At 42.4% G+C, this 27090-nt stretch overlaps 1 protein-coding gene across 1 annotated transcript; it reads left to right on the top strand.

The window, feature by feature from the left end:
* The first annotated feature begins 2051 nt into the window (after nt 1-2051).
* LOC119449792 (zinc transporter 9-like) lies at nt 2052-26632 on the top strand. The gene is made up of 16 exons (XM_037713056.2): nt 2052-2393; nt 4221-4385; nt 4906-5008; nt 5340-5432; nt 7754-7836; nt 7918-7985; nt 13563-13618; nt 13683-13785; nt 14468-14523; nt 19002-19137; nt 19384-19423; nt 20996-21067; nt 24374-24647; nt 25409-25538; nt 25624-25737; nt 26472-26632. Exons 1-16 carry the CDS (start codon nt 2267-2269, stop codon nt 26514-26516), a joined length of 1665 nt encoding a protein of 554 aa, XP_037568984.1. The 5' UTR covers nt 2052-2266; the 3' UTR covers nt 26517-26632.
* The last annotated feature ends 458 nt before the right edge of the window (nt 26633-27090 follow it).

Here is a 27090-nt window from a genome sequence, read left to right on the forward strand (position 1 = left end):
TGACAAGATTCAGACAAGATTGTTTGAATACATAAGACGCGGATTCGATTCTGCCCAGCATCGAAGTAATTGTAAGGGGTTTAGTTTTTTTTTCATCTGTTTTGAAGAGCGCCGCATACTCAGTGTGACCCAAGTTGGCGTCAGACGGTCGGAGAGGTTCGTTGAAGAGCACGGCACATGCCCAGTGACCCAAGTTGGCGCAAAATAGGTTCATTGAAGAACGGCACGTGATACCCAATGTCAGATACTCAAGTCGGCGTGAAAGAGGGGGGTTTTGAATGTTGAATTCAGTTCCCCCAGTGCAGCAGCCCGATGCTCTACCCAATAAACCACGGACTACCCAGTAACGAAAGTTAGCGCGAGATCAGTGGGCAGAGATCAGTGGGCAGGCACACCAAAAACTGGGTGATTTTCACAAAGAATGCTAATCGCTCTTAAAAAAAAAGTTTTTAGAAGAAGAGAAGAACGTAAAATTAATTTTCAAATTTATTTATTTTTTATTTATTTATTTCAATACTCTCAATGCCACGTGGGGCGTTACAGAGAGGAGTGGGTCTCAATACAATAATTGGAAATCGCGGTTTTGAAAGATGATGGAACGGGGATGCTGACAATGGAGGCGGGGAGGCGGTTCCAGCTGGTCGATGTCCTTGGAATGACGGAATAAGCGTGTAGGTTTGTGCGTGAACTTGGGACGTGGACCTTGAAGTTGTGATCGGTGCGTGCTGAAATATGAGGAGGAGCAGCGAGTAGTGTATTCTTGAGGTGATGATTGGTATAGTATATTTTGTGGAATAGCCCAAGCCGCGCCATTTTTCTTCGTGTCGCAAGGTCAGGGAGGTCCAGGAAAATTTTCATAGCAGTAACACTTGCGGTGCGAGAGTAATTAGAAAGGATGAAACGGGCGGCTCGGTTTTTAATAGCTTCAAGAGAGGAGGTAAGCGAGGCAGAGTGAAGATCCCAGATACAGGCGGCATATTCGAGTTTCGACCTTACAAGTGTTTTATACAATAACTGTTTTAAAAAGATAGGAGCCAATGAAAAGTTTCGGCGAAGGAAACCTAACATGCGATTAGCATTGTTAGCCACGAAATCTATGCGAGTTTGCCATGTCAAGGTACTGGATATATGAACGCCAAAGTATTTATATGAGCTAACGGTTTCAAAGATAGCATTATTGAGAAAGTAAGGATAAAGGGTAGGAGCGTTACTGTTACGACATACTCTCATTACTTTGCATTTATTTACGTTGAGTTTCATTAGCCATTCGGTACACCATACTTGAACTTCGTTCAGATCAGCTTGAAGCAGCAGTGCGTCGCCTGGTTTAGTTATCTCCCGGTAAATTCAATCAGATTCGAGTCCGGCGTCTTTTTAGTGGGTCTGGGCACCCGCCGCGGATGCGGTTCCGAGACCTTGTCTCGAAGCGGCTTCCCCGGTTCGCTGGACGGCCCAGAGTTGTGCTGTCAGGTTCGAGCTGAGCAGCGCGGTCTTCCAGCGCGAGCGGAGGCTGGCGGTGGAACAGACGGAGGGGTCGGCACTGTCCGAATTGTTTGTTAAATCCTGACACTCCCATAACATGTGATTAAGTGTGGCAACCTCGCCACTAAAAGATCGGAATTAACGTCTTGTCGCTCATGCTACTCACGTGTTAGCAAGTGCACCACAGAATAAAGAATGCACTTGGTAACGGTAGCGTTAGCAACATTTAGTAACTAGAAGAGGTAAGGAACCCATGTAGGAACCATTAGGAACCGCTCAGCTCGTGCGTCTGTCAAAGACCTGAAAGTGTATGGGTGTTCTGTGGTTTGGTTCAGGTCTGTGGTCAAAGTTGCGGTTTTGTTTATATCATCACCATCACCAAACTGTTTGACAACATTAATTTACTTCGTTGCGCATGTGTTAAGAATTTACATTAAATGTTTATAGTTTAGAAAATGTGGAAATAAATAGATCATTTATTGCTTTTTATTGCATTAATTAGTATGAACGTATTATGTGTAGCTTGGTGTAGCTATGCACCTTTGGCATAACCTAGCTTTGCGCTCTTGGCAACAGCACCAAAGATGGCACCTCAGTGCGCGTTGTTGTGCGATGGTTATATGGCATCAATGTGTGATGTGTTTGTCTGTGGGTGGCGAAATGATGAAAACAAAGAACTCCCCTATTGTCTCAGCGTTTAGGAGAAGCTGCAAGCTTCGCTAGCGTCGCTAAGTACCCTTCCTATACAATCATCAAAACAGTACTGAGAGCTAAAGCCCAGAATATGATCATTCCGTGGGCGTCCATCTGTGCTCCCCGGAGTCCTTGCTGCTTCAAAGGGACAGGACACATGTCCAGGCTTTCAAGACAAATTAGATTTCTTCACGTTCGACCAAGCTTTGCTGGAAGTGGTACGCGTCCATACCAGTCAACTACTATGCCCGCCTGTTGACGGGATGTCTGCGATGGTTGTGGTCGTAGATCAGCTGATGTGTTGCGGAGAAAGCTAAAGTGACCAAAAGTAGTCTGAAAGCGTCATTAGATCAACACCAAACGGTGACAACGCACTGCGCCTAAACTGAAAATACGATAGATAACTTTTGAGTGCTCGGGAAGAGACTCGCATAGCTGCGCGTACACTACCACCGCGAAGCTACTTGTACGTACAGCCTCCCGCATTTTGAGCTATGTCGCGCGAGAACGCTATAATATGGTCGTACGTCGTCCACAAGGGAACATCGAATTAGACGACTCTTGCACAGGAGCCTGCTTAGTGCACTTGAGAGTACTTCTGCCGGTCTCGCTGATTATCGCCGCTTAAAAGGCGCTAAAATTACGCGTGATGGACGCTCGCGCAATATAGCTAAAAATGTGGGGGGCTGTACATGATGCGTCAGCGCTTTCCAACGCGCTCCAGCGCTGACCATGAGAAGAAAAATAGTACAGTAGCTGTTTCGTTATAGATTTAATTGGTCATACTTCATGATGGAAATAAACCTGCGTGTGGCAAAGCAAGACGTAAAACACCGCAAGTGCCGAAATTTTTCTGACGGAATAACACATGCATGCAGAAATACAAATGCCATGACTACCCCGTCAGTAGCTTGCAGTGTGCTATAAGAACATCAACCCAAAGAATCTTCATTTTTCTTTTTTCATTTTGCCTGATGTGCACGTGGCTGACGTATATTTTTCATTATCTTTATATACTGTATGTGAAGTGCCTTGACCAGTGCCAGGATACTTGATCATCAGCCTAAACATTATCACCACTTCCGCAAAAGAAACTGCGCAACAGCATACTCTACAATGTGAGGCTAAATTCATAAAAGCTGCATGATTTTTTATGGGTGAGCTGTGTTCTCATGATGGTATGTTATTAAGGCACCAGCTCAACTTAACATGTGCCCCAAGCACACAAGCATATTGTGGTCAGCACAGGACACAAACTTGTGCTTGATGCCGCAGTTAACTTTAGACACACCTTGCGGCTCACTGAAGCTTCGCCTTCCAACCAGTCACCTGCTTAGATCCTGTTCATCGTACTTCCTGCCGACCACACCCTACTTTCATGGACATAACGCCGTACATTTGGACCATGTTCCTGCAGCTAATTTCTCATGGAACAATTTTGTTTGTGTTTTTGCTTGTATGTTGCCACAAGTATGGAAAAAGAGCTGCTGTGCCAACTTCTCCGTACATTGAAATAATTTTGAAATATTCCCTGCAAAACTGTTCATGGTGTGATTTGACCAGCTACCAAAAGCATGACTTTTCAAACTTTTCAAATGTGTCATGATGGCCCGCCTACTTAATTCAGTTCAATTTATTGTTTCGAGCTTAAGGAAGTTAAGGAAGCGATTCAAAAATTGTATTAATTACCTCAGTTTTTTGGCAGGAAGTTGAATTATATATGCTATGTAAGTGCGATTGACTTTTCTAGGTGCTCTGAAAATAAAAGAAAATTGTAGCGGCTGTGATTTAGTTATGTAAAACAGAAAGTCATAATCCGCATGTGAAGTTATCACGGCTCTAAAAATCACAGTAGGAAATCTCAATGCGAAATGAGCTTGCTGCCACACTTAATTTTCTTCGTTCTTGTAGCTAAAAAGTAAGGTGGATAGTCTTTGAAAATTTTGCTATCTTGCTCGTAAACAGCACGAAAGTGTTGAATGATTTCTCTTGTCCGCTTTTTTCCTATTCGCTTCCAGTAATCACAACTCCAAAAATCATTGCAGGTGTTCTGTTCTTCTGGGATGGACGGAAGCCACGGACCAGTAGACGGATGTGCGATCTTCACATCAGGCCGCTGCTTGCTCAGCAAGTACGCAATGTCGGAGGCACCAGCAACGATGGAAAAGAACCACCTGTCATGTCTGATGTTCAGGCGACCATAGTAAAGGGTATGCCAATTTATTTCTACACAATTTATCTTTGGAAGATTGTTAAAAAATGGGAAACACAACTACATTTTCTGCAGCTCTTTCGGTCTTGTCTCATTTTTGGTGACAATAGATCAACTGGCACAGCATTGAATGTTTAGTTTATGCTATGCGATACTTAGTTTATGGTTAGTATAGCTTTGAATCAGCAGTGCTGTTTAACAGAAAAAGAGAGATTCCTGTTGCGGGGGGGGGGGGGGGGGGGGGCGTAGCCCAGGGGTTATAGTGCTGCACTGCTTCGTGTGAGGTCGCGGGTTTGATCCAGGCCGCTGTGGCCACATTTTAATGGCGGCGAAATGAAAAAAAAAGCTCGTGTACTTAAATTTAGGCGCACATTAAAGAATGTGTGGGTTCACGCTATATGTTTCTAGCACGTGTGCCATCAAGTAACTACAAAATATTCTTTTCGTATGTTATAGTGATTTGAAATTATGCTTAAGGAATTGCTTTAATGATGTTTATTCAATTCTCCTACATCCAGCTGTCACTGGCCATCGTCGGAAACTGGATGTGACCAAGGACTACACAGAACGAAACTTTGTGACGCCAGTCCGGGCAATGAGTGACTATCTGTTGAAACCAAGGTAATACTGTAAAATAGTACCATTCTTCGGGCCTAAACACATTGGTCAAACAGCTTTTGCCTTTCTGTTAAGGATACCGAGGTTTCTTTCACAAAGGCTGTACATGAGCCAAGGTTGCCACGAACATGCTACTAAAGGCTACCGTTGTTATTGCTGAATTTAGAGCTGTGCTTATGCATGCTGAGTGGAATTAAGTCGATGGGCACTTTACATGCATAATTCAGTGCCCATCTCATTTCCACCTTAACTCGTGACCGTGATGCTTTGTGCTGATTTTTATTTTAAGTGCTGCATCTACACTTGCTTCAGTGTGCCTTTGTTTGACATGCAGTGATCTGGATGGATTGCGCATGGTTCATCGGCGGAGCCCTTACGAAGATGCACCACCAATCACCGTGCACTTGCGCCGAGATGTCGAAGCCAAGTGAGGAGCACTTCTTGCATGTCAAATTTATTCGTGCAAGGCTTGCCTTTGTGTAATGCCTGCACCACCACTTTGTGTGTGTGAAAATTTGAAAGAAAAAGTTTACCAAGAGTATGTGCATACCCGTGTGATGTTTCATTTCTGAAAGCTGCTTTGCGACCAGCTTTGCAAGGGCGCCAATGAGGCGAGCATGTCAAATGGCGAGGGCAGTGGAAATGACGAGGATGACTGAATAAAAATGTTAATAGTCAGCCATCTGGGGTTGCATTATTAGCAATAGCAGTCCGAGTGCAGTTCGAGGCTTCATTGAGTAGCCATAAGGCTGCCTCATGTAAGGCACACACCCTGTAAAAAATCCCCCCCCCCCCCCCCCCCTTGTATAATTAGGGCTTACACAAGCAAATGTGGTAGTTGTCTTATTTTGGAGGCTTTGTGCACATTTATATGATGAAGTGTTAAAGAGGGTGGTGGAAAATTTGAGTCCTAATTTGTCAGTCAAACATTATTAGTACTGCTTAATTAGTAACTTCATGACTAGGTTGACTGCACATGTGTTTCTGGAACTACTCCTTTTAAACTATGCCTTCACTCAGATATTCCTTAAATGTGTCACAGCACTTTCTATAATTCTTTCCCGCCTTGCTCTCTCTATTTCTGATTGCACACAGGGTGTTTCATTTTAGCTGCACCAAATTTTTAAAAATTGCCTGTGGCAGATGGCATAATTCTAATCTTTGATCTAAACTACTTGATAAGGCAAGGCGGCCATTACTTCCACGAGAAATCCAAATGCCTAATTGAGTACTTAACATAATTATGATAATTAACTTTCTAATTAATTATTTTACGGCATATATTTCAATCTATGAATTATAACCAGTGAGTTCGCAAGGCGTATCCACTTGGAACGAATTCTCAGGACTGAACCAGTTTCAAGGTATAAATTTTCAAAGTGTGTGACGAAATGCATTGGCGTTCCAGTTAACTTTTTGGAGAAAACGCTGTTTATGCATTGAAGCACCAAAGTAACTGGAACACCAATGCATTTCGTCGGACACTTTGAAAATTAATGTCTCGAAACTAGCGCAGCCCAGAAAATTCATTTGAAGTGGATACACCTTGGAAACTCACAAGCTACAGTTTGTAGATTAAGATATGTGCTGTAAAATAATTAATTAGGAATTTAATTAGCATAATTATGTTAAGTATTCAATTAAGCATTTGTATTTCTTGTGGAAGTAATGGCCGCCTCATCAAATAGTTTAGATCAAGGATTAAAAATGATCAAGGATTATCTGCCACAAGCAATTTTAAAAAATTTGGTGCAGCTAAAATGAAACATGCTGTATATTTAAGCAACTTGAGAGCCAAAGATATTTCTGGATAGTCACAAGGGTGACAAGTGCACCCTTTTGTGGTGTTCGAATGCCACAGGATTGCTACTTTTTGTGCAACTTTGATTTTATCCACCACAGAACATGTTTTCGGCAGTCTTCTTACTCAAGTGTCTTTTGGTTTCATGACTGTTACTGAGCTCACCCGCAGTGATGGCGTAGTGGCTTTGGTGTTGCGCTGCTAAGCCCGATGTCATGGGATCAAATCTCTGATGCCGCGGCTGCATTTTGAAGGGGGTGAAATGTGAAAACACCCATATATCGTGCATTGGGTGCACTTGAACTCCAGGTAGTCAAAAATAATTGTAAGTCTTCACTATAGCATGCCTCGTAATCATATCGTGGTTTTAGCACATAAAACCCTACAATTTAATAATAAATTGTTACTGAGCTCGTCAGTAAAATGTGAACTTCATGCAAAATTCTGTTTTTAAAGCGCTGTTTGCAAGCTTGAGCAGCACGTACTATAATAAATACTGCCTGCACCTTGCATACTGTTAGTACTTATTGCTTGTCATCAGGAGTGTAGGAAGCAGAAACAGCCGTTCTTCGATTCATATTTTTTTAGAAATACACGTTTAATAATTGTGAAACACATAAAACATAGTGTAGAAAGTCTGCATCAGAATCTTCAGAAACGAGCAAATGAAGCAAAAAATTGTCTTACGTGTCACTTTGATTGCTTTACTGACGAATTATAGTTACAACTACTCATTGGTGCTAGCTGCAAGCAGGGGAAATTTCATTTTTGTATTTTACTCGGGAAGTTGTACAAGGGGGGAGGGGGGGGGGGGTGAGGCGGAGGAGGGCTGTGGCTATAATGATTGTTAAAATCACTTTCTACTGCATAGTCTGGGTTATATCTTAGGTTCTATAAAGCATTGGTGCCTGATGTGCTTAAGGTGTGCTTTGCCTCTGTTTTTTCAGGGCACTGGAAGTGTGGGGTTCATACGACGCATTGCAAAAAGAGCATGAGAGGAGGCGCAGGGAAGAGCAAAAGTACCGAGAGAGTGAGTACCAACACCTTTACTTGGTATCTGTTGAACAGCAGCACTGAACACTGAACTAACTTATTTAGGAAATTATTTCAGGCATGTCCAATGTCAAGAGCATTCTGAAAGAGTACCAACGTGCTGAAAGAGCCAGTCAGGAGGCTAAGGTAAATGCACTATTTGTTGCCTAATAAGGACCTCTTTGTTGTCTTGAATGGGAGTGCTTCAAGTAGGCATGTTTGGTTTTGGTGTGTTAGCTGTATTTGAGGTGTTGTTGATGGTGTCCAGAAGAATGCCGAGCTGGTGGACTTTAAATAAATCATTTCTTGAAAGATAGCTTTTAGAGCTAACACCACAGAGGTGAAGGGTTTTATTCATTTATCTGTATAAGTCCTAAGGGTTCCTGAAAGATTGAAGTGTTTCTAGCGCTTTTAGTGGTCTCGCTTACTGTGAATTGACAAGCAGAGCATTGTTTGAGCAAGATATATCTCAGTATTTCACTTCAGCAATCATTTCACCTTGCTGCTGCTGTGTGTGTTAACTTTTGCACTGTTAACCAGGGTAAATTAGACCACTAGCTGCTTTTTCAGGTGTCTCAGAAGAGCATGCTATAGCAAGGAATTATTGTACAGTTAAACCTGCTTATAACGAACCTCCATAACGAATTCCTGGATATAACAAAGTTTTTCTATTCCCCGCCGTTACTCCATAGAAGCACATGTATTTGAAACCTCTACGTAACGAAGTGGCAGCGGGAGACCCCCTCTAAATAACAAATTTTCCCCGCCGACAACCTAGAGATTTCGCTCCAAATTTTGTCATTTTTGCGCGAGCAGCAACCGGAAGCACCTTCTCCGCCGCGACGGAATGCGAAGCGGCGGCGTCGCGTTTGGCACGCTCGAATTCACGGCGACTGCGAGGTGAGAGCGAGCGCTCGTGTGCGTGCATGCGATCGTGCGCGAGGCCGGCCTGCATCCCTCGACCCGGCGATCTTGCCGCCGCGGGCGTGACCTTTCCCCCTGCCTTCATTCAAACCTGATCCCGCCGCTTGCTGCAGCTGGCCTAGCCCGCCAAGCTGGCACTCTCCTTTTCCAGTTGATGTTGCCGAAGAAAAAAAAAAATGTTCTTTTTTTTTCAACGCTTTGGCAGCCCTACTCTTTGCTTACTGCGCAAGTCTCTGCGCTTTACTTCACTAACCTGTCGCTATATAAGGGCCGTTTATAGTCCGCCGTAACGCGAGCGCGCGCGCACGCTACGTCAGCACTGGCGCAGCCAACGTAACGGGTGGCTTCCGACGCGCCCCTACGGACCCGGCGCCGAATTGGCTCCTGACCCATTCACGCATTGGTCGCGCCGACCGCACCGACCCACAATGCCATTTCGCGCGGAGAAATAAAGGCGCCCATGCCACTTCGCCGACGGTCGCAGACAGCCATTCAAAGCAGCGCGCGGGCTTGGGATCGTTCTGCACATGCTCTGAAGATAACAGACGACGGCGCGCACGTCGGAGTATAGAGGATGGCGTTTCGGCTGGCGCAGCGCAACCGGCGTAGCGTGACTGGCCGCAAACGACGCTGGCCCGTGTGCTGATAACGTCGGACTATAAATGGGCCTTATACGACGCCATTGGTAAGCGGTAAGAATCGAGTAAATACGGTAAGCGTTTGTTTTTCGAATTTTTGTGCCTAACCTGCATATAACGAAATCCTCTTTATAACGAAGTTTTTCAGGAATTTGTCAATTTCGTTATATCCAGGTTTAACTGTATACCAAGTTTGGTCCCATCATTGTTTTTAGGTGTGCTATGCAACATACCATATAAATAGCAGTGTGTGAATAGTGGAACTCCCAAATTTAGTTGAATACAAATATTAGGAAAAATTTGATGCCCTACGTTAGTTCGAATATTCACATATTTCTTGTGGGCTAAGGCTGACTGCTTATTGTCCTTAGCTGAAAGCCAGACATTGGCCACATATAAAATGAACGAAGATTTGACAAATGGCATTGCTTACAAGTAGTTGGCCAGCAGCTGCTTCAACTGTGTGTAGTGGGAACTCGTGTTTATTGAAGTGAGGGCTGCATTAATATACAAAATGCGCATGTGCACATTGCACATTGATGTACTATCGGCCAAAAAAGTTTACGGACCAAGGGATCTGAGAAAAGGCTGAATTTCTCCGCAGCCTCAAAACGCAGCCTGGTATTCCCATTTACAGCCTCTACTGGTATATGCGAACAACATTGTGATGTACGGTTTTACTGGCTGCTTTTAAAGGCTGCTCGGATATTTAGCGTTTTCTGAGATCCCGTGGTCCGTAAACTGTTTTGGTCGATAGTACATAATGCACACGCACATTATTTGCTGTAGCGTATATGTAATGAATCCAAGAAATGAGATTAAAACCTTGAGCAGTTGGTTGCCCTTGTATTTTCTATTTCTGAATATACACAGAAGTGTCGGATTGGCTTATATTGACAGACAGCTTTATTTTATTTTAAACATGGGTTCCCATTTAAATTGAAGGTAAATGAAAGTGCGTACCATTAGTGAGTATGTGAATGAGGAACAATTCAAAGTGTACCACAATTTCTGCAGTAGTGGTAACGAAAGCAGCGAAAGAAATGAATTTTGGGCATTGCAGATGACGGACTGCACATAGAAAGTTAGGTTTGTTGTGCAGTTATGAAAAATTTAATTGGTGCTGCTAGAATGCCTAAAGAATGCACTGCATGTAATTTCAAGACACCGTACTGCTCAATTAACAGTGCGAACACTGTGAACTATGAGATTTATTTCATTGCTTAAAATCTCAAAGAGTATATTTGAACAGTCCTACTTCAAAGTGATGGTTTACCAATGTTGACTCAAATATAATGTAGGCTAAGTATTGATAATAAAGAAAAAAAGTTGCTATGGAATTTTTTTGACATCAATTGATGCTGTTTAGCACTGGTTGTATAGTTTCGGTTGGGGTATGTGGTCTCCATATCAGATAAGATGTGTCTGATATCAAATTGCATAACTGTCATCAGTGAACCACTGCAGTATGAAAATGGTGCAATCGTCAAGGTGAAAGACAGACTGTAAATGTTGGAAAAATCTCCTCATGTACTGTTTGGTTGGAGTTGTGTTTCTGTTTGCAAAGTTTTACCTGAACAGATGAACTTCCTTGACAGTTCTGATTGGACTGTTCTGCGAGCTTGTTCAATCACAAATCAATAAATCAGGACACTTCTGTCCTTTTAGGCAATGGTTTGACCCACGGGTGTTCAGTGTGTAATATTTTTCACCTTTTGAACCTCAAAACGCTATACTTGCAATAGTGTGTATCGATATGCACAAGATGATATTCATGTGTTGTCGTTGTAGCCATGAGTGAGAAGAACAAGAGGAACCGAGAGCTCAATTTCGTAACGCGATAGCGTTAAGGGCCCTGTGTTGCAGAAAATCCGGCGTTGGCGCCGGCGTCCGTGGCTGCGAAAATAATCCCGAGCCAGCCCGACCACGCAGGCCATCCACGTTGCACAGACTTGTTATTGAACTAATTGAATTTCTCAAAGTAAAATCCGTCAGAAAAATTGTAAAGTATGACTTAACCACAACCTACAGACATGATAGCGTCGGATTGTAATTTGAATGTACGAGAAAACATAATTTTGTTACGAGAAAATTCAAACACAAGCCTTGTTCCCAGCATTTCTACCATACAACAGCGGCACGCCCGGGTAGATTACTTGCAAAAACACCATCCAAATGGCGCTCGCCTCCTCGGCAGGTCAAACTTAAGATGGCTTATATTGCCCCTGTGTATTGTCTTCCCAGCAATGCATTTGTGTTTAAAAGTGAAGCCGACTTTAGGGGACTGGTGTAAGCTTGGTCTTCGTAAGCTGGCTTTCCCACGTTGTCTATTGCTGTGAAGCCTACTCATAAAGAAAAATGCATTGCGAACGGGGCCCTATAAAGCTATAGCGTTCCACTCTTAAAGACGAAGTTTAAGCGTCCTCCAATTTTTTTTTCGTACAATCACATGACGTCAACAGACAATGAAGCCATCTGCTGCCACGGCCATGACCACTGCAGGCTAATACTCCCAGGGGTAGATCTAGTGCACATCTACAAATACCCCTGAAAATAGGTAGGGGAACGGCTGCTGCTGTAGTTCAGTGGTAGACTGTCGCTTGCGTCATGCAGGAGATGTTGGTTCCACTCCCACTGGTGGCACGTTGCCTTTTTGTCCACTTTCATTTACATTTTTCTTATTATTTATATGTTTATTTATTTATTTAAAATACTCTCAATGCTTGATGGCATTACAGAGAGGAGTGGTTACACATTATACATTGTTAGATACAGCAGTCTGAAAAGATGAATGATCGGGATTGCTGGCGACCAAGGCAGGGAAGGGAGGTGGTTCTATTCGGATGCTGTTTTGGGCAAGAATGAATTGAAGAAAAGGTTTGTACGGCATTGCCATTAAAAAAGTCACAGTTTCGCCTGAAAGGTGAAGCATTGATTGCGATACGAAATTATTAGACAGCTGTACGAATGATTAAGCATATTGGCATTATCGGCCGTATAAACTGCTTTAAGATTCGCCTACTAGCTTAACAAGCTTGGTGCGATGCTCGCACTGGCAAACATGAGCACATCTCACTTGATGACCACGGACACTGACTATCAGGATACTGACATGATGAAGAGTGGCAGGAGCGGCGAGCGAATTGCCCTTCATGCTGCCTCTCACTTCAACGTGAACTAGGCGCATGAGAACACACTGCGCGTGAAGCCATCAGCTATCTCAGGCTGCCTACTCTTTGCACCCCCCCACAGATTACCTCCAAGATAGGGCATGCACAGCTGTGCTTAGCTGCGCCATGCGCAGTTGCGGTGGGAGTTGAAGAGGAGAAGCTCATTAACCTGCTCCCCTCCCCTTCACTCAAGCGTGGCAAGATCAAGCCACCATCCTTCTCAGCTCACGCCTGCATGCTTTCCCTTGCACCTACAGCATACGGTGCGCGGCTGCGATCTTATTGCACTTGGGCTTTGCATAGAACATCACAGTGACGATGACGGTGGAAGTTCACCTGGAGTATCCGTATAATTGTTGTCGCAATAAAAGGGACAGTCAGTTTCCCCTAAGCTTTTTTTGGAGTCATTGTCTGTTGACATCATTTCACTGTAGCCAATAACGTTGCAGAAAACAGATTTTGTAGGTTAGACATAGTGCTTGTGTTGTTTTACTGCAAATTGATATGAAGCTATCATGTCCGTTTTAGGGGGGGGGGGGGGGGTGTTATTCTGTAACTGTGACAAGTTCATTTTGCCTGCTGCTGAAGTTCTGATTGGCTGGGCTGGGGACAGGTGCCCCCAGCCAATCATCGCTTCAGTGGCAGACGAAATGGACATGTCCGCTAGGTGGGCATTTACAGAACACCCTCCTAGTGCTGGAGATTGGTGTGACAGCATGCTGCATACAAGTGTAGGAGCTGGTATTCTGCTATTTATGGCATTAGTTCTTTTTTTTTTTTCATATTCGGAGTGGGTTTCTTAATCCAGATTTCATGTTTACGCCTTATTGAAGTGGAAATAATGAAATTGTGCTAATCTCTGATATGCATGACCTTACAGATCATTGAACTTTATTTTTGCATGAGCAGTACATTTTCTAATCATTTTGTTTGTCTCTAAATATGCTGCTATGCTGTTGCACTGTGTCACTGATTTCTTTTTTCGTACGCAGAGGAGGGAACAAATTCTTCAAGGTTCGGGACGTGTCGTGCACACAGCCGTTGTGATGTGCGTAATCCTCCAAACACATTGCCTTTTGCTGCTTTAGCATGGCCATCGATTTCCATTCCAGAAATGGCCTGAACTTTGCCTTTAAAGGAGTTGCATGGCTCTATACAGGATCGCACAGCATGTTTGCTGAAGCCATCCACTCACTGTCGGACACCTGCAACCAGGTAAGGCACATGCTTGCTGATGTGATCGCTTGGGAATGGGTATTTACTGTTCATTGCCATGTTGCATCCTGGAAACGCCTTGCATTTAAATCTTCCTTAAAAGGTAGCACATCACTCCTGCCATTTAAGTACTATTCCATACTCCCTGTAAAAATAACTAAATTCATATGAATTTTTTTGCCTTGTTCTTGGCCATTTCCTTAACTAGCTTCAGGAGCCACTATACAAGAGAATTGGTTAAGAATGCATACATTGTGGTGTCTTAGGCACCAAGCAGAACACAAGATTAGAGGACAGACAATTATGCTTTCTTTTTGGGGACCTTTTCTTCGTAAGACACCACAATAAATTTACACCAAGTGGCCCAAATCTCAGTTCTTCTCAAACCTTAAATAGACTTAAGAATGTGTAGTGAAGTATGTAAAGATTGAATAAATGTCAAGGTTATAATTTTAAAAATTACAGGCATAAAAGAAAGCAGTGGTCCAATTTTTGTAACTATTTATTTCTTTATGCTCGTTTTGTTTAATGTTTCAGAGAAAGATAAATAAGTGTGAGATGCCTTGGCTTGTGTATGGGCTATGCGCCACTGCTACGGTGGTGTTGCCAGTGATATTTATGGCTGTCTCTTGCCTCTTCTTATCTTGGCTGTCACATAATTCTTGCTGCTTTTCACTTTCAGCTGTTGCTGGCTTTTGGAATTCACAAGTCGATCCAGCAAGCTAACCCGGATCACCCGTAAGTATGATGCCTTGTTACGAACAAGTGCTCTTGGAGCCAGAAACATTTGAGCTTTTTGTGTGCTTTACCACAAGGATGCAGAAGTCCATTACATCGGAGGAGGGCTGCAATGAAGTAGCCAAGAACACATGCAACAATATACACCACAGTGTATTGAATGTAAAAACGCACAAAAACATTATGAACATTTATGGTTATGCAAAGCAGGCTAAGCTAAAGAAAATTGTAGCAAATTAACTTCACAGAGCAGTAAAGAAAAATATAGAAGCCCGAATTAATACGAGGCCACTTGTTAAGAACATATGTGATAATTTAATAAGCAACTTTTTTTTTTTAGTAATGCTCTGTCTTGTCTTAACTGACCTTGGCAACTAATTATAGGTGGAAATTTTCAAGTGAAGAAATGAAGAATGGGTTATACAGTCGAATCCCCCTACAATGACTGCCGCTACAACGAAATTTCCGGCACAACGAAGCTTTTTCGATTCCCCCGTCAGCTGCCCATAGAAAGTAATACAAAAAAAGTTTCTCCATAACGAAGGCATTTCATTCAGTATTTCCGCTTCAACGAACTTTTCGAGTACGAAACTGGGACTGAATAGAAATTGGAACTGCCGAGAAGTCAAATTATAAGGCCCTTCCAAAGCTGCGACGATCGTATGTCCGCTTGAACGAGGTTTTCGCGAACGAAATCATGTTCAAAGTACTGATTTACGCCACTGCAATCCATAGCCACGCGTGGTCATCGCACGCCTGCGTGAGACTGCATGAGATCACCACAATTTCTGCCGTTTTCTGAGGTGTGTGTCCGGTCGAAATGGCTACGCCAACAAAGAAGCGTAAATTTCTCTCTCTCGAGAAGGCACATATGATCGCCGAGGCAGAAAGCGGAAGGAAAGAAATTTTGCAGTTTTGCCCAAAAGGCGAAGCATATTGGCCGTATAAACTTGTAAACATTCGCTTACTAACTAAATTACCAAGCATGGTGTCACACGTGCTCAGGTAAACATGAACACATCTCGCTTGATGACCGCGGAAACTCGGTGTCAACACGCTGGAATGAGAAGGCGCCTGATATTGAATAGCAGCGAGTGAATTGACCTCCGTGCCGTCTCTCGCTTCAATGCGCACAGTGCATATGACTCTACCGGCACTAGTTGCACTTTGCCCACATCGCAGACCGCTTTTAAGATGAGGACTTCTTGTAAGATGAGGACCGCGCGGGCGCGCACTTCGTGCGCGGCACAGATTGCTTTCAAGATACGGCGGCCGCGCCGCAGCCGCTGTTGTTAACGTGATGCCACCGTCTCGTCGTCAAGGAAAAATGACAACCTGCTAGACACAGTGACTCCGGCGACTGCTTTGAAAGTAATGGATGCTTTTGACCTCATCTTAAAAGTTATCAGAGCCCACGACAATGACATTGCGATGGCTCTTTTAACGAACTGTGAGACTTGCATAACGCCTTTGCTTGCCGTGAAGCATAAGAAATCCCGGCTGACCCACTTCTGGGAATAAAACTTCCGGCAAGCGCAAGCTTGCCAAGTTTGCCGACTTAGTCATAAATATGCAATGAAATTGTGATAATTCAAATCGCTTCATTGCGACGGTGCATGTGCCGCAAAATGAGTGTTTCGCGATATCGACCGGGTTGGGTTAGGTGTCAGCCGCAATGTACTAAAAATGCTGTAACAGCTGCGCGAAATGCATTCTCTCGTGAAGTTGACACTTTATTGACCACCTTCGGTACATCTCAATCTTTGCCCCCACGCCATCGAAAAGATTTCCCAGATGATAGTTTTGGTTTCATTCGCAGCTTTGCCGTTTGGCCTACGTATATACATACTAATTTCGCATCAATGAAGTTCCTCCACAACGAAATTTTTCGCGTGTCTCGTGAATTTCGTTGTAGCGGGACTCGACTGTATATGAATAAGGGGAACTAACTTTTCAGTATCTCACAGTGTGCAGAAGAAGAAATGATAAATGCAGGTTTTATTTTTGTTGGTTTATGAGCATTCATGTTGTTGCTGCCACTGGTTTTAGCTTGCTCTCGCTCTGCTGCTCATGCTGCTGTCATTCCTTAGAAGTTCTAGAAGACTCCACAGGGTCAAAAAAGGGCAGTGTCGGCAGTGACTACAGTGCCGCCAAAATGCCTCGCGCTCAGTATAGTCGCCGTAATGGTCTATATTTTATTCTTTATTGAGTGGTGTATGTGCCCAGAGATCCCATTTTTTAGGATCCCTTCAGGAAACATTTTCTGTAGTTAGTAGATTTGAGAGCATCATCATGCATACCCTATAAATGGGAAGAGTACAATAAATTATTATTTTGTGTGAATTCGAAGACAATCACTGAGAAATACAAGAGAGTGATTGCTTTTATGTCAGTTTTTGTTTTGGAATTTGCTTTATTATATTGCTAAGGTGTGAACCACCTAGCACAACAGCAAAAAACCATGTGAAGAGCCAGCTTTGAAAAACTATCATGGCACCGCTCTTCTTTACTTGTCTACTCGCATGAGTGTGTCGAGGGTGCAATTACGCATGCTCTGTGTGCTTGCGCACCAGCCATGTACCATCACATACTTCGCACCAGCAATTGTCCTTGAGAGGCGCTTGGTGCGCTCACTAGTAAGGGAACAACAGCAGATTCCTTGTCATGCTGTTGTCATCAGAAATAATTATGTGATCGTCACGAAAATATAATTATGTTACGAAAGAAAAGGTAAGTTTGGAATCTATTTTTCCAGATTACTTCCAGGGAATGGGTGGTAAACAGTGCAGCGTTGTCTGACATTGTGGCTATGACATACTGCAGCTGAACACAAGGTTGCAGGTTTGAGTCCTTCCAGGGACAGCCACATTCTGATGAGGGGTGCAGATAAAAAAAAAGTTAAAAAAACGTTAGTACTTTCACATCAAAACTCGAGGGGGTCAAGAATTAATATTGAGCCCCATACTAATAACGTTTGTCATATCCAAGGTGTTGTGCTGGGATGTTAATCAATCAATCAGTACAGAGGATGAAATACCTGTCTACACATGAGCTTCCTCAACTTGATTCTGAGATGCGCTATATGTGGATAAATGTAGCTGTAACTGTTGTACTACTGCTACAGCTGAGTACAGTACAGTTGCGCTTCCAAAAAGAAACCTCACACACAATAAGAAATTTTCGTTGCATCAAAGTTTCTGTTTCTAAGCTATGCAGGTGGTCCTTTGCACTCTGAGAAACTCTCTGTGTTTATTAAAATGATCCTTTTTAGGTGAATCTTCAGTAGAAATCTTAACAATGGCTGCATGATTGAAATGTTACATCTGTCATATTGAGTTTTGGTGAGTGCAACAATTTAAATTAAATCCTGGGGTGTTACGTGCCAAAACCATGATCTGATTGTGAAGCATGCCACAGTGGAGGACTCTGGAATAATTTTGATCATCAGGGGTTCACTAATGTGCACCCAAATCTAAGTACAAGAGCGTTTTTTGATTTTGCTCCCTTCAAAATGCTGCCGTCGCTGCAGGGATCAAACTCGCGACCTCGAGCTCAGCAGTGCAAGAGTGCAACAACTTAATGGTATAAGTGAGCCTGCATTGCTGTTAGACAAACTTGAATGTAGAGCTGCAGCACTGCTAAACAACGTGTACACGAAGTTGTGACTTGGAGCATAATGTTTTTATTCTCAGAGCTTTTGTGGATACCTTGTGTTGCTGTACCAAGTCCTGTTATATGCTGCGTTTCTATCCTCATATAATGATTAAATGTTATTGGGCCAATGAAAGATGCCGTGTCACATTTCACTGCCTGCTTGTGTGCATCTTCCGAATCTGTTATTGCGAATACGCACTTAGATAATAAGACTGTGCCAGGTGACAATGTTTCTATTGTGTGCTCCTATGCCACAGAATTTCCCAGCATATGGCTAAGAAGGGCGCAAACAATTTGTTGAATTCAGGGTTTGCAGCAGTCTTGAAATCCTTAAGAACCAGTGAAAACAAGAATGCCATTTTAAGGCCATGCCAACATAGGCTTTCATTAATTGCTTAAAAATACTTGAATTAAATTTTTGAGCCCGTAAACTTTTGTTTGTTGTATGCAGCCGGGTTAACAGCTTAGGGGGATTGTTTGGTTGCTAAGCCCTTTTGGCGTCTCTTTTCATTTGTGTGCAGTAGAAGAAGGTTTCTGTGTTATTGATGACAGAATCTTGTTTTAGAGTTCTCAAACATAATGTTGTATTTAGTCCTTGAAAATGCTTTTTCTAGTAGTCTTAAAAAACCCTTTCATTTTTTTTCCACAAAAGCCATTTACAGGCTATGAACCTTGTAAACTGCTTCAAACTTATGTTCTAAATATTATTGAATGCTTTGTATTAAAGGTGAGATAGAAGTTACAAAAAGCTGTTACTTTAATAAAAAAATTTGTTAGTACGGCTGCATATGTGTTAACCATATGTCATCTCTTTCCGAGTGCAGTTATGGCTACCACAACATGCGTTATGTCTCATCGCTTATCAGCGGAGTGGGCGTGTTCTTCTTCGGGGCTGGTCTTGCCTGGTATCATGGCATCAAGGGTCTGCTGCACCCCGAAGAGCTTGAGTCGCTTTACTGGGTGCGTTGTGTCATATTGCTGCTGCAGATGTCAGGCTGTTTGTTGCTTGCGTTCAAGTTTGGACAGCGCGCCAGCTTCTTATGTGCAAATGCTCATGTATGCAGTGTGTAAACGTGAGGGCTTTTTCTCTGCGACTGAACCGCACATGAACAATAGTACACTGTGTTGCTTTTGACCAGCTTATTGTGCTGACGAGATTGAACCTATGTGTCCTTAATTAGCTTGCCTTGCATCCTTTTCCTGCAGGCCTTCTTCATTCTTGGTGGCTCACTCATCTCAGAAGGAGGTACATATTTTTTGCATTATCATTTAATGAAGGAAAATATAATAGACACAATGAAAGGCTGTAGCAGTTGTAGCAGATGTTTGGTTTTGTATTGAAGAGGCATTGTTTAGCCTGTGTCAAACTGTTTAACACATTTGTTCTTGTTTGTGAGAACTGTAGGCGAGTTGTAGGGCAACTGAATTATATGTGCTGTGCAGCTACAGATATTTATGCTAAACCAAAGACCCTTGGCAATTTCTATCTATGGTGATGGTTCAGGAACTCGAAATATGAATCTTTCTCAGACCTTTCCATCCTTAAAGGAATACTTGGTGCTGAATAAAGACCTTTCATTGCGATTTAATATTTACTTGTAAACACAAACAATGGTTTAGTCATTGCGATTTAATGTTTACTTGTAAACAGAAACAATGGTTTAGACAGCAACCTTTCTAATATATAAAGCTAGAAAAAAAGAAATAAAGAACCTACAAAATGTTAACTTTTTAAAAGGGAAGTCGAAGTTACTGATTGCACTGTAGCATTTTTTGTCATACCGTCGTCTTCTTCATAGTCTGTTGAAATTCCAGCCACTATGTGGTGCTGTTTGCTGCATCATCTGTCAGCTGCACGGTGCCTATACACATGCTGTTCTGTGTAATACCTGTACTAGTGTTTAAAAAGTTATCTTCAGCATTGGATGCAGATTAGCAGTTAAGTGCTCGAAAGCAAAAGCTGTTTCATATGTGCATGTGTGTTTATGAAACGAATGCCTTTGAGAATTCAAATTGGTGGAACTGGTCCATTTTATCCGTATGTGATACATGTGATACTTCATAAAATCTGCTGCTGGACTGGCTGCTCTGGCAGTGTACTTTGCTATGAGTTAACTTGTTTACTTCAGTACACAGAACTTATCTGTCGATGTTCTGAATTCAGTGAAATGCAGACACCATTGATGGGTTCCAATTTGCACCGTGTGATGACTAGGTTGGTGTCTTTGTCTGCGCTGTAAATGGCATATTGATCTTAGACAGTTATAGTGGAATTGGAATGTGCTAACGTATGATATGCAGCACAGGCGCAGAATCAGTGTGCATGCATATGCACAAAAGGATTTGTCTTAGTGTGTGCAAACACAGTGGCACCAAACCTGCACTGAGCACTGTGCTGAGACTTGATTCCAGGTCTGCTGTAGCTCTGTTCTGACGTAGAAAGATGAGGTTGATATAGCATCACAAACAGCACAGACGACAGGACATGAAAGAAAGATGGAAAATGTGCACTGTGTTCCAGCTTTGCAGCCATATATAATAGTAGTTATAATTCCTGTCAAGTAGCATTGTGCCTTTTCACCATCAATTGACTCCTTGTGCTTTTTTCTTGAAGTATGCTGTGTTCTTTTTTGATTACTCATTATATATATTTCACAACATTCTGAACAAAACCACCAGTTTACAGCGCATGTGTTCCGTCTTTCCTTCTTGTCCCCTTGTCTTAGCTGTTTGCCATGTTGTTCCCAAACCAACTTGCCAAATTTTGTACTCTCGTCTGGTTGTTATAATTGCACCACACATATTTATTTTTCCTCAGGAACTTTCTTGGTGGCTTTCAATGAGCTTAAAAAGGGTGCCCGCAGGGAGAAGATGACCATGTTGGAATATGGTGAGTATTGCTGAACTGCTCATCCATGACATTCAAGGTACAGTAGAAGTTCCTACTGGTAAAAAGGCACTTACAGCAGTACTTTGTGGTGTGAACTTTAATATATTGTCTGGAACAGTTTATATTAGTTTACAGCTGCTAAAATGTATAATAGTTCATATGCTCAGTAAAACTTGTGTCATGCTAGTGGCTACCACCACATCAGCACTTTCATTTCAGCTTTTGAACTGGTTAAGCAGCTGGTAAATATTGGTTTTTAGGTTTGTAGCCCTTTGAGATGAAACAAGTATTCTTAGTCAAAGGACATGCATAGCTGCTTTTTGTAGTCTCTGCTGCATCGTGTTTCTTATATGAGCCCGATACACCGTTTTCAGCTACAAGCTGACTGGTAATTCCTGCATCACAAAGGTCAAAGTGCAGAACTAGTATGGGAACTAATATCCCTGCAATTACTGTTTTTCGTTTCTTGGTGCAATTCGACTAGGCCAGTCTATCCAAAAGTAGGATCTTGTCCTTGACAATAAGTCAATTTTCCCATCATCAATTACCGCCAACACTTAAAGGATGCAAACCGGATGCTAAAACTAGGAATCGAGAAAGCGAAAGAATTATTTTTTGCCCGATTAAACACAGATCTGAAAAAAAACCCTAAAGCTTTCTGGAAATATATAAAAACAAGTAGAACAGACGACATTTCAGTTCCCGCTCTGAAATCAAATGGCATTGCTATAACGACAGACGCTGAAAAGGTTGAAGTGTTTAATCTCTATTTTCAATCAGTGTTTTCGTCGACACAAACGACTGACGCGACCACATCACTTCCTCCTAACAGTGCCTTTGACCATTCCATGCCGGAAATAAACATCGATATACATGGTATCGACTGTCTTTTGCAGGAATTGGACACCTCTAAATCTATGGGTCCTGATAGAATTCCTTCCTACGTTCTAAAGAAATGTCACGGCATTATTGCACAATATCTTTGCATTTTGTTTCAAATCTCGTACGAGACTGGGTTGGTTCCACAGGATTGGAAACTCGCGGCTGTTAATCCTATCTTTAAATCTGGGGACAAGAAACTGGTGGAAAATTACAGGCCTATATCTCTAACTTCAGTATGCTGCAAAGTTTTTGAGCATATATTGTATAGTCAATTATTTAAGTACCTTGAGTCAATTAGCTTTTTTGCTGCCTCACAGCATGGATTTCGTAACGGTTACTCATGCAACACACAGTTAGTTGAATTCCAACACTTTATAGGTAACTCCCTTGACAAGAACGAACATGTAGATGCACTATTCCTGGACTTTAAAAAAGCGTTTGACACAGTATCTCATCACTTACTAAATATTAAGTTAACGTCTTTGAACATACATAATAAAACACAGAACTGGATTTGTAATTATCTTAATGACCGTAAACAGTGTGTAGTTCTTAATGGATGTAGTTCATCACACATAACCGTATCCTCAGGAGTGCCCCAGGGCAGCGTTCTGGGGCCACTATTATTCCTCATATATATTGATGACATTGTAGATGACATACAGTCCCCCATGAAACTCTTTGCAGATGACTGTGTTCTTTACAGAAAAATAAATTCACCCTCAGATGTAACAATCTTGCAGAGGGACCTTGATAAAATAGGAAATTGGTGTCTACGCTGGGGAATGCGTCTGAATATTAATAAATGTAATCACGTCCGCTTTTCAAATAAAAAATTCGAGCCTCAAACCCAGTACAATGTTGAAAACACAACAATAAAAAGCGTCTCAGAGTGCAAGTACCTTGGCGTTTACTTCACATCGAAACTTAAATGGAACGTACACATTCAGCATTCAATATCTAAGGCAAGTAAAATGTTGTTTTTTATTCGTAGAAATTTTAAATCAGCGTCCAAAGATGTTAAAGAAACACTTTATTTTCTGCATGTAAGATCTATCCTCGAATACGCCTCTATGATTTGGGACCCATATCAGGACTATTTGATTCAAGTAATAGAAAAACTTCAAAATCAGGCTGCACACTTCGTCTCCAATAGTTACAACCCGTTCGATAGTGTCACTGAAATAAAAGCATTGCTGGGCTGGGAAACGTTAATCACCAGAAGAAAAAAATTGAGACTCAAGTTCTTCCACCGTATCTTCTATAATCAAACAGGCATTGATAGCCGCAACTACCTATCGGAGCCAACTTATGTCTCGAAACGACTCGACCACTCAAAGAAGGTGTGTGAATACCGCTGCAATACTAACCGTTTTGCTGAATCATTCTTTCCACATACGGTGAAAGACTGGAATTTGTTGCCGGAAGAATGTGTTTCAGTGTCTGATAATCATGATTTTTTTTCGCGCCTGTGTTTGTGACAATGCATTACTGCCTTAACTTTAAGTTTTCTATTTCTGTTACGCTTGAAAATGTTGACTCATTGTATGTTCCACCTTGATGTTTCTGTGCATTGTGCATTTATTCTTTATTTCTGTGAATGATTTAACATATATTTATCTACCTGCCCCCCCCCCCCTGCGATAATGCCTTCGAGGCAACGCAGGTATTCTGTAAATAAAAATAAATAAATCTTGTGTCAAAGAAACTTCGTACCCTATTTCCTTCCAAGTTTTCTGATATTGTACCGATTCCATTGAGATATCCCAACACTGGGCAGCTGAAGTTCTGCTGCCCACTAGTCTAATTCATCGCCCACCTCACCGCCCACTTCTAGGGTCCGCTACCCCTCTGAAATTCCGGAGGAAAGTCGCCCTACAGGGACAAGGCATTTTGTGTTGTGCAGTATCTAAAGTAACTCTGAGAATGAAGTCCGATATTGGCATGAAACGCTTTTACTATTTACATTGCACATGGCATTTCCAAGTTGTATTGCCACCTGTTTGGTAATAACCCTTGGTACACATATGCTTGATTACAAAACATTTATCAGTACCAGAAACAGTGCCTTTGGTTCCCCCCCTTCACACACACACACGCCTGATGGATGATGTTACCCTCACAATCATTTCTGGGAAATGCCCTGTGATTCTACATTGCATTCTAAACTAGACAAACATGGAGGTTTCAATGTTCAAGCTTTAGCGAAGTTTAGCCAAGTGTCTTTGTCACAACATTTGCTCCTAGCTGGGGTTTCCCTTGTTCACCTACTGTTGATCAATACTACATGGCCATTCATTCACTGGTCAGTGTCCTGTTCCAGAGTTTTCTGTACATCTAATGGGACATGCTGTGTCTGTGTGCCTCTTCTGCTCCCTCTCCCCCACTGCACCCACCCACCTTCATTGTGTATTTATGTCCCAGTGAAGCGCAGCCGCGACCCAAGCGTCAACGTGGTGCTTCTGGAAGACATGGCCGCTGTATTGGGAGTGACCGTGGCTGCAGCCTGCATGGGTCTGGCCACACACCTAGGGGATCCCACTTACGATGCCATTGGGTCGCTTATCATAGGCACCCTGCTGGGATCAGTGGCTGCCTTCATCGTGTACTCCAACTCGGTTGCACTGGTCGGCCGCTCCATTCCTTTTGATGCCATGCAACAGATCAATAAAGAGCTCGAAAACGACGTCATGATCAGGTAGGGGTGGGGAGTGCACTCTCTACATGTGGCTGCTGCCTTCCCTACAGCAGTACTCCCAGAGATGTTTCTAACACAAAAGACTACATAAGATAGTCCTATAATTTGCTGCTACAATACTATGGGTGCTGGGAGCCATTAAAATGCTGCATAAGTATGCTGAGTCATCACCACTGATCCTTGAGCAGCACACATTTTGCTTCTCCTGCAATATATCAAGTTCTCTAAGTAAACTGAGAGGTCATCCACTGCCCCAAAAGCTCTGTGAACTGCACAATGCCACAGCTTACACAGACACATTAGTAGTAGCTTGTAGCAGCTGTAGGTGACATTTCATTGCTTACCAGTCTATGTTATTTGCAAAAACACGCATTGTTGACAGCACATGGCAGCCACAGGCCACTGGAAAACATTTATGAAGCATGCCAGTTACTGATCACTCATGGTAATTTTCCACCGTACATTTTTTTTTTTTCACTTTTACACTGAGAAGTCATCCCATACCCCCCTTTTCTGATGAATCATGTCCTCTGTGGGGTGGGAGGTGGGCAGTGATTTGGTATATTGCTGTAAGTTGCACGAGGCATTCCCTACAAATGTTGACAAAACATTGTTGTAGTTCTGGTTATGTAATGCCTTTGTTGGCAACTTTATTACCTTCAGCTTCTTTTAGTGTCGACAATTTATCTATGTGTTGTTTGCTGCAAGTATATGCAAACCTGTCTTATTGTGAGCTCTTCTCATGCTTCTTATCCTGTCAGGGCCATTCATGATGTGAAAGCAACAGATATGGGCAACTACGTTGTTCGTTACAAAGCTGAAATCGACATTGACGGTCGTGAACTCACCAAGTCCTACCTAGATACGCAAGACATGGAACTCCTCCTAGAGGTAAGTTTTGTCCAGATGAGACCCAACAGAAAAGCTTCTGTGAAGTTGAACTGATGGTGTGCATGGGCCACCATTGTCATTACAGGAAGTTATGAACATAGAAACCATTGAGCAATTGGATGCTTTCATGCTAAAGCATGGAGAGAACATTGTGGACCTCTTAGGTGCACAGGTGGACAGAATTGAAAGCAATTTGAAGGTGAGTCATGGCAGCATTACTAGTTTGCATTCTTCTACCTGTAAATAGTAACGCTACTCAAATATTAATCTAGTGTACAGGATACTCACAGGCCTTTGTTATTGTTTTTGACACAAAATAAAGGGGGTTGATCCTGGATGCCGGTACATGATATATGTCCTGAAAGGTTTTAAATGTGGTTTCCAACATGGGTCTATCCCGAGATGTAGTATATAACAAAAGGAATGCGTGGGCCAATCCTGATAGCTTTATCACATTACAGTCACTCAGGTGTAGCATGAAGATTTGCAATTTTTTCTTAATGGGGCCATGACATCAAATTTCGAGCTTGAATTATGCATTGCATGTTAAGCCATACGTGTCCCGCGACAAGCTGGCAGAATTTGGGTGCATCTGGTGTAGTAGAAAATTTATATTTTAATTTTTATATAGCAGCTGAACTGTACCAAAGTCTGGCAGCACTAATTGGTGACCCCAGCTATACTGGCCCTTCTACTGTCAGTTACAATGATAAACTGAGAATAGTTCGATGATGGTGTCATAGCCCCTTTAATATAACTTGTGGAACATAAGTTGCCTTTTAACATATTAAATTTACCCTTTATTTTTGGCAGTGACTAGCTTTGTCTGTTTCTCATTAAATTTGAAATATAGAGAGATTTTTTCAGGGTAATGTATTGTGTCTGTGTTCATCTATGTAATAGTTCTAATGCTTCACTTGTCTCTGGTTGCAGAAGCGGCACCCAGAAGTTCGCCATGTGGATTTGGAAGTGCTGTGAATAGGACGGCTAAAGTACTGGGTCGAATACCCTGTGCTGTGCAATGTTTTTGTACATAGTTTTTGCTTAAGTGTAGTTGACAAGCAAGTGAACATTAAAATCATGTGCATTAGTGACAAATTATGTCTTCGAGCTGTTCTGTATTTTCGAGACAGGACATGGGCATGAGGCATTTGGAGGGAAACGAGATGGGAAAGGCAGAGAGGTTGACAGGGAGACAGGCTTCTGGTTTGCTAGCCTACACTGGGAGAGGGGTAAGGGGGAAAGAAAGACAAAGAATATCGGAGAAAGAAACAAATGTGCGAAAATAGAGAGAAAAAGACATTTAGATGTGTATTTAAAGAAGAAGCTAGCTGTGTAGTCCTTGGAAGAGATAATCTGTTTTGACCTTGCAATTCTGTGTATGCACATGTGCCTACGCATGGGCATACTAACTTGCCATGGTGGCACTATTTCACTCATTCATTTATCTATTTCCTTTGCTTTATTTTCTTCCTTCTTTCTTTCCTCCCTCACTCGCTTCTTTGGTTGCTTCTTTCTCGGGTAGTTTTTGCTGTTGAATCTTTTTCTACTT

This window comes from Dermacentor silvarum, chromosome 4, assembly GCF_013339745.2.
Source record: "Dermacentor silvarum isolate Dsil-2018 chromosome 4, BIME_Dsil_1.4, whole genome shotgun sequence".
Taxonomy (NCBI): domain Eukaryota; kingdom Metazoa; phylum Arthropoda; class Arachnida; order Ixodida; family Ixodidae; genus Dermacentor; species Dermacentor silvarum.

What these genes read in the sequence shown, in the direction of transcription:
- LOC119449792 (XM_037713056.2), top strand. Translation starts at nt 2,267, where the DNA reads ATGATCATTCCGTGGGCGTCCATCTGTGCTCCCCGGAGTCCTTGCTGC. An exon ending in GACTATCTGTTGAAACCAAG is followed by an intron (nt 5,009 to 5,339) that starts GTAATACTGTAA and finishes TTTGACATGCAG; the next exon opens with TGATCTGGATGGATTGCGCA. An exon ending in AGAGCAAAAGTACCGAGAGA is followed by an intron (nt 7,837 to 7,917) that starts GTGAGTACCAAC and finishes AAATTATTTCAG; the next exon opens with GCATGTCCAATGTCAAGAGC.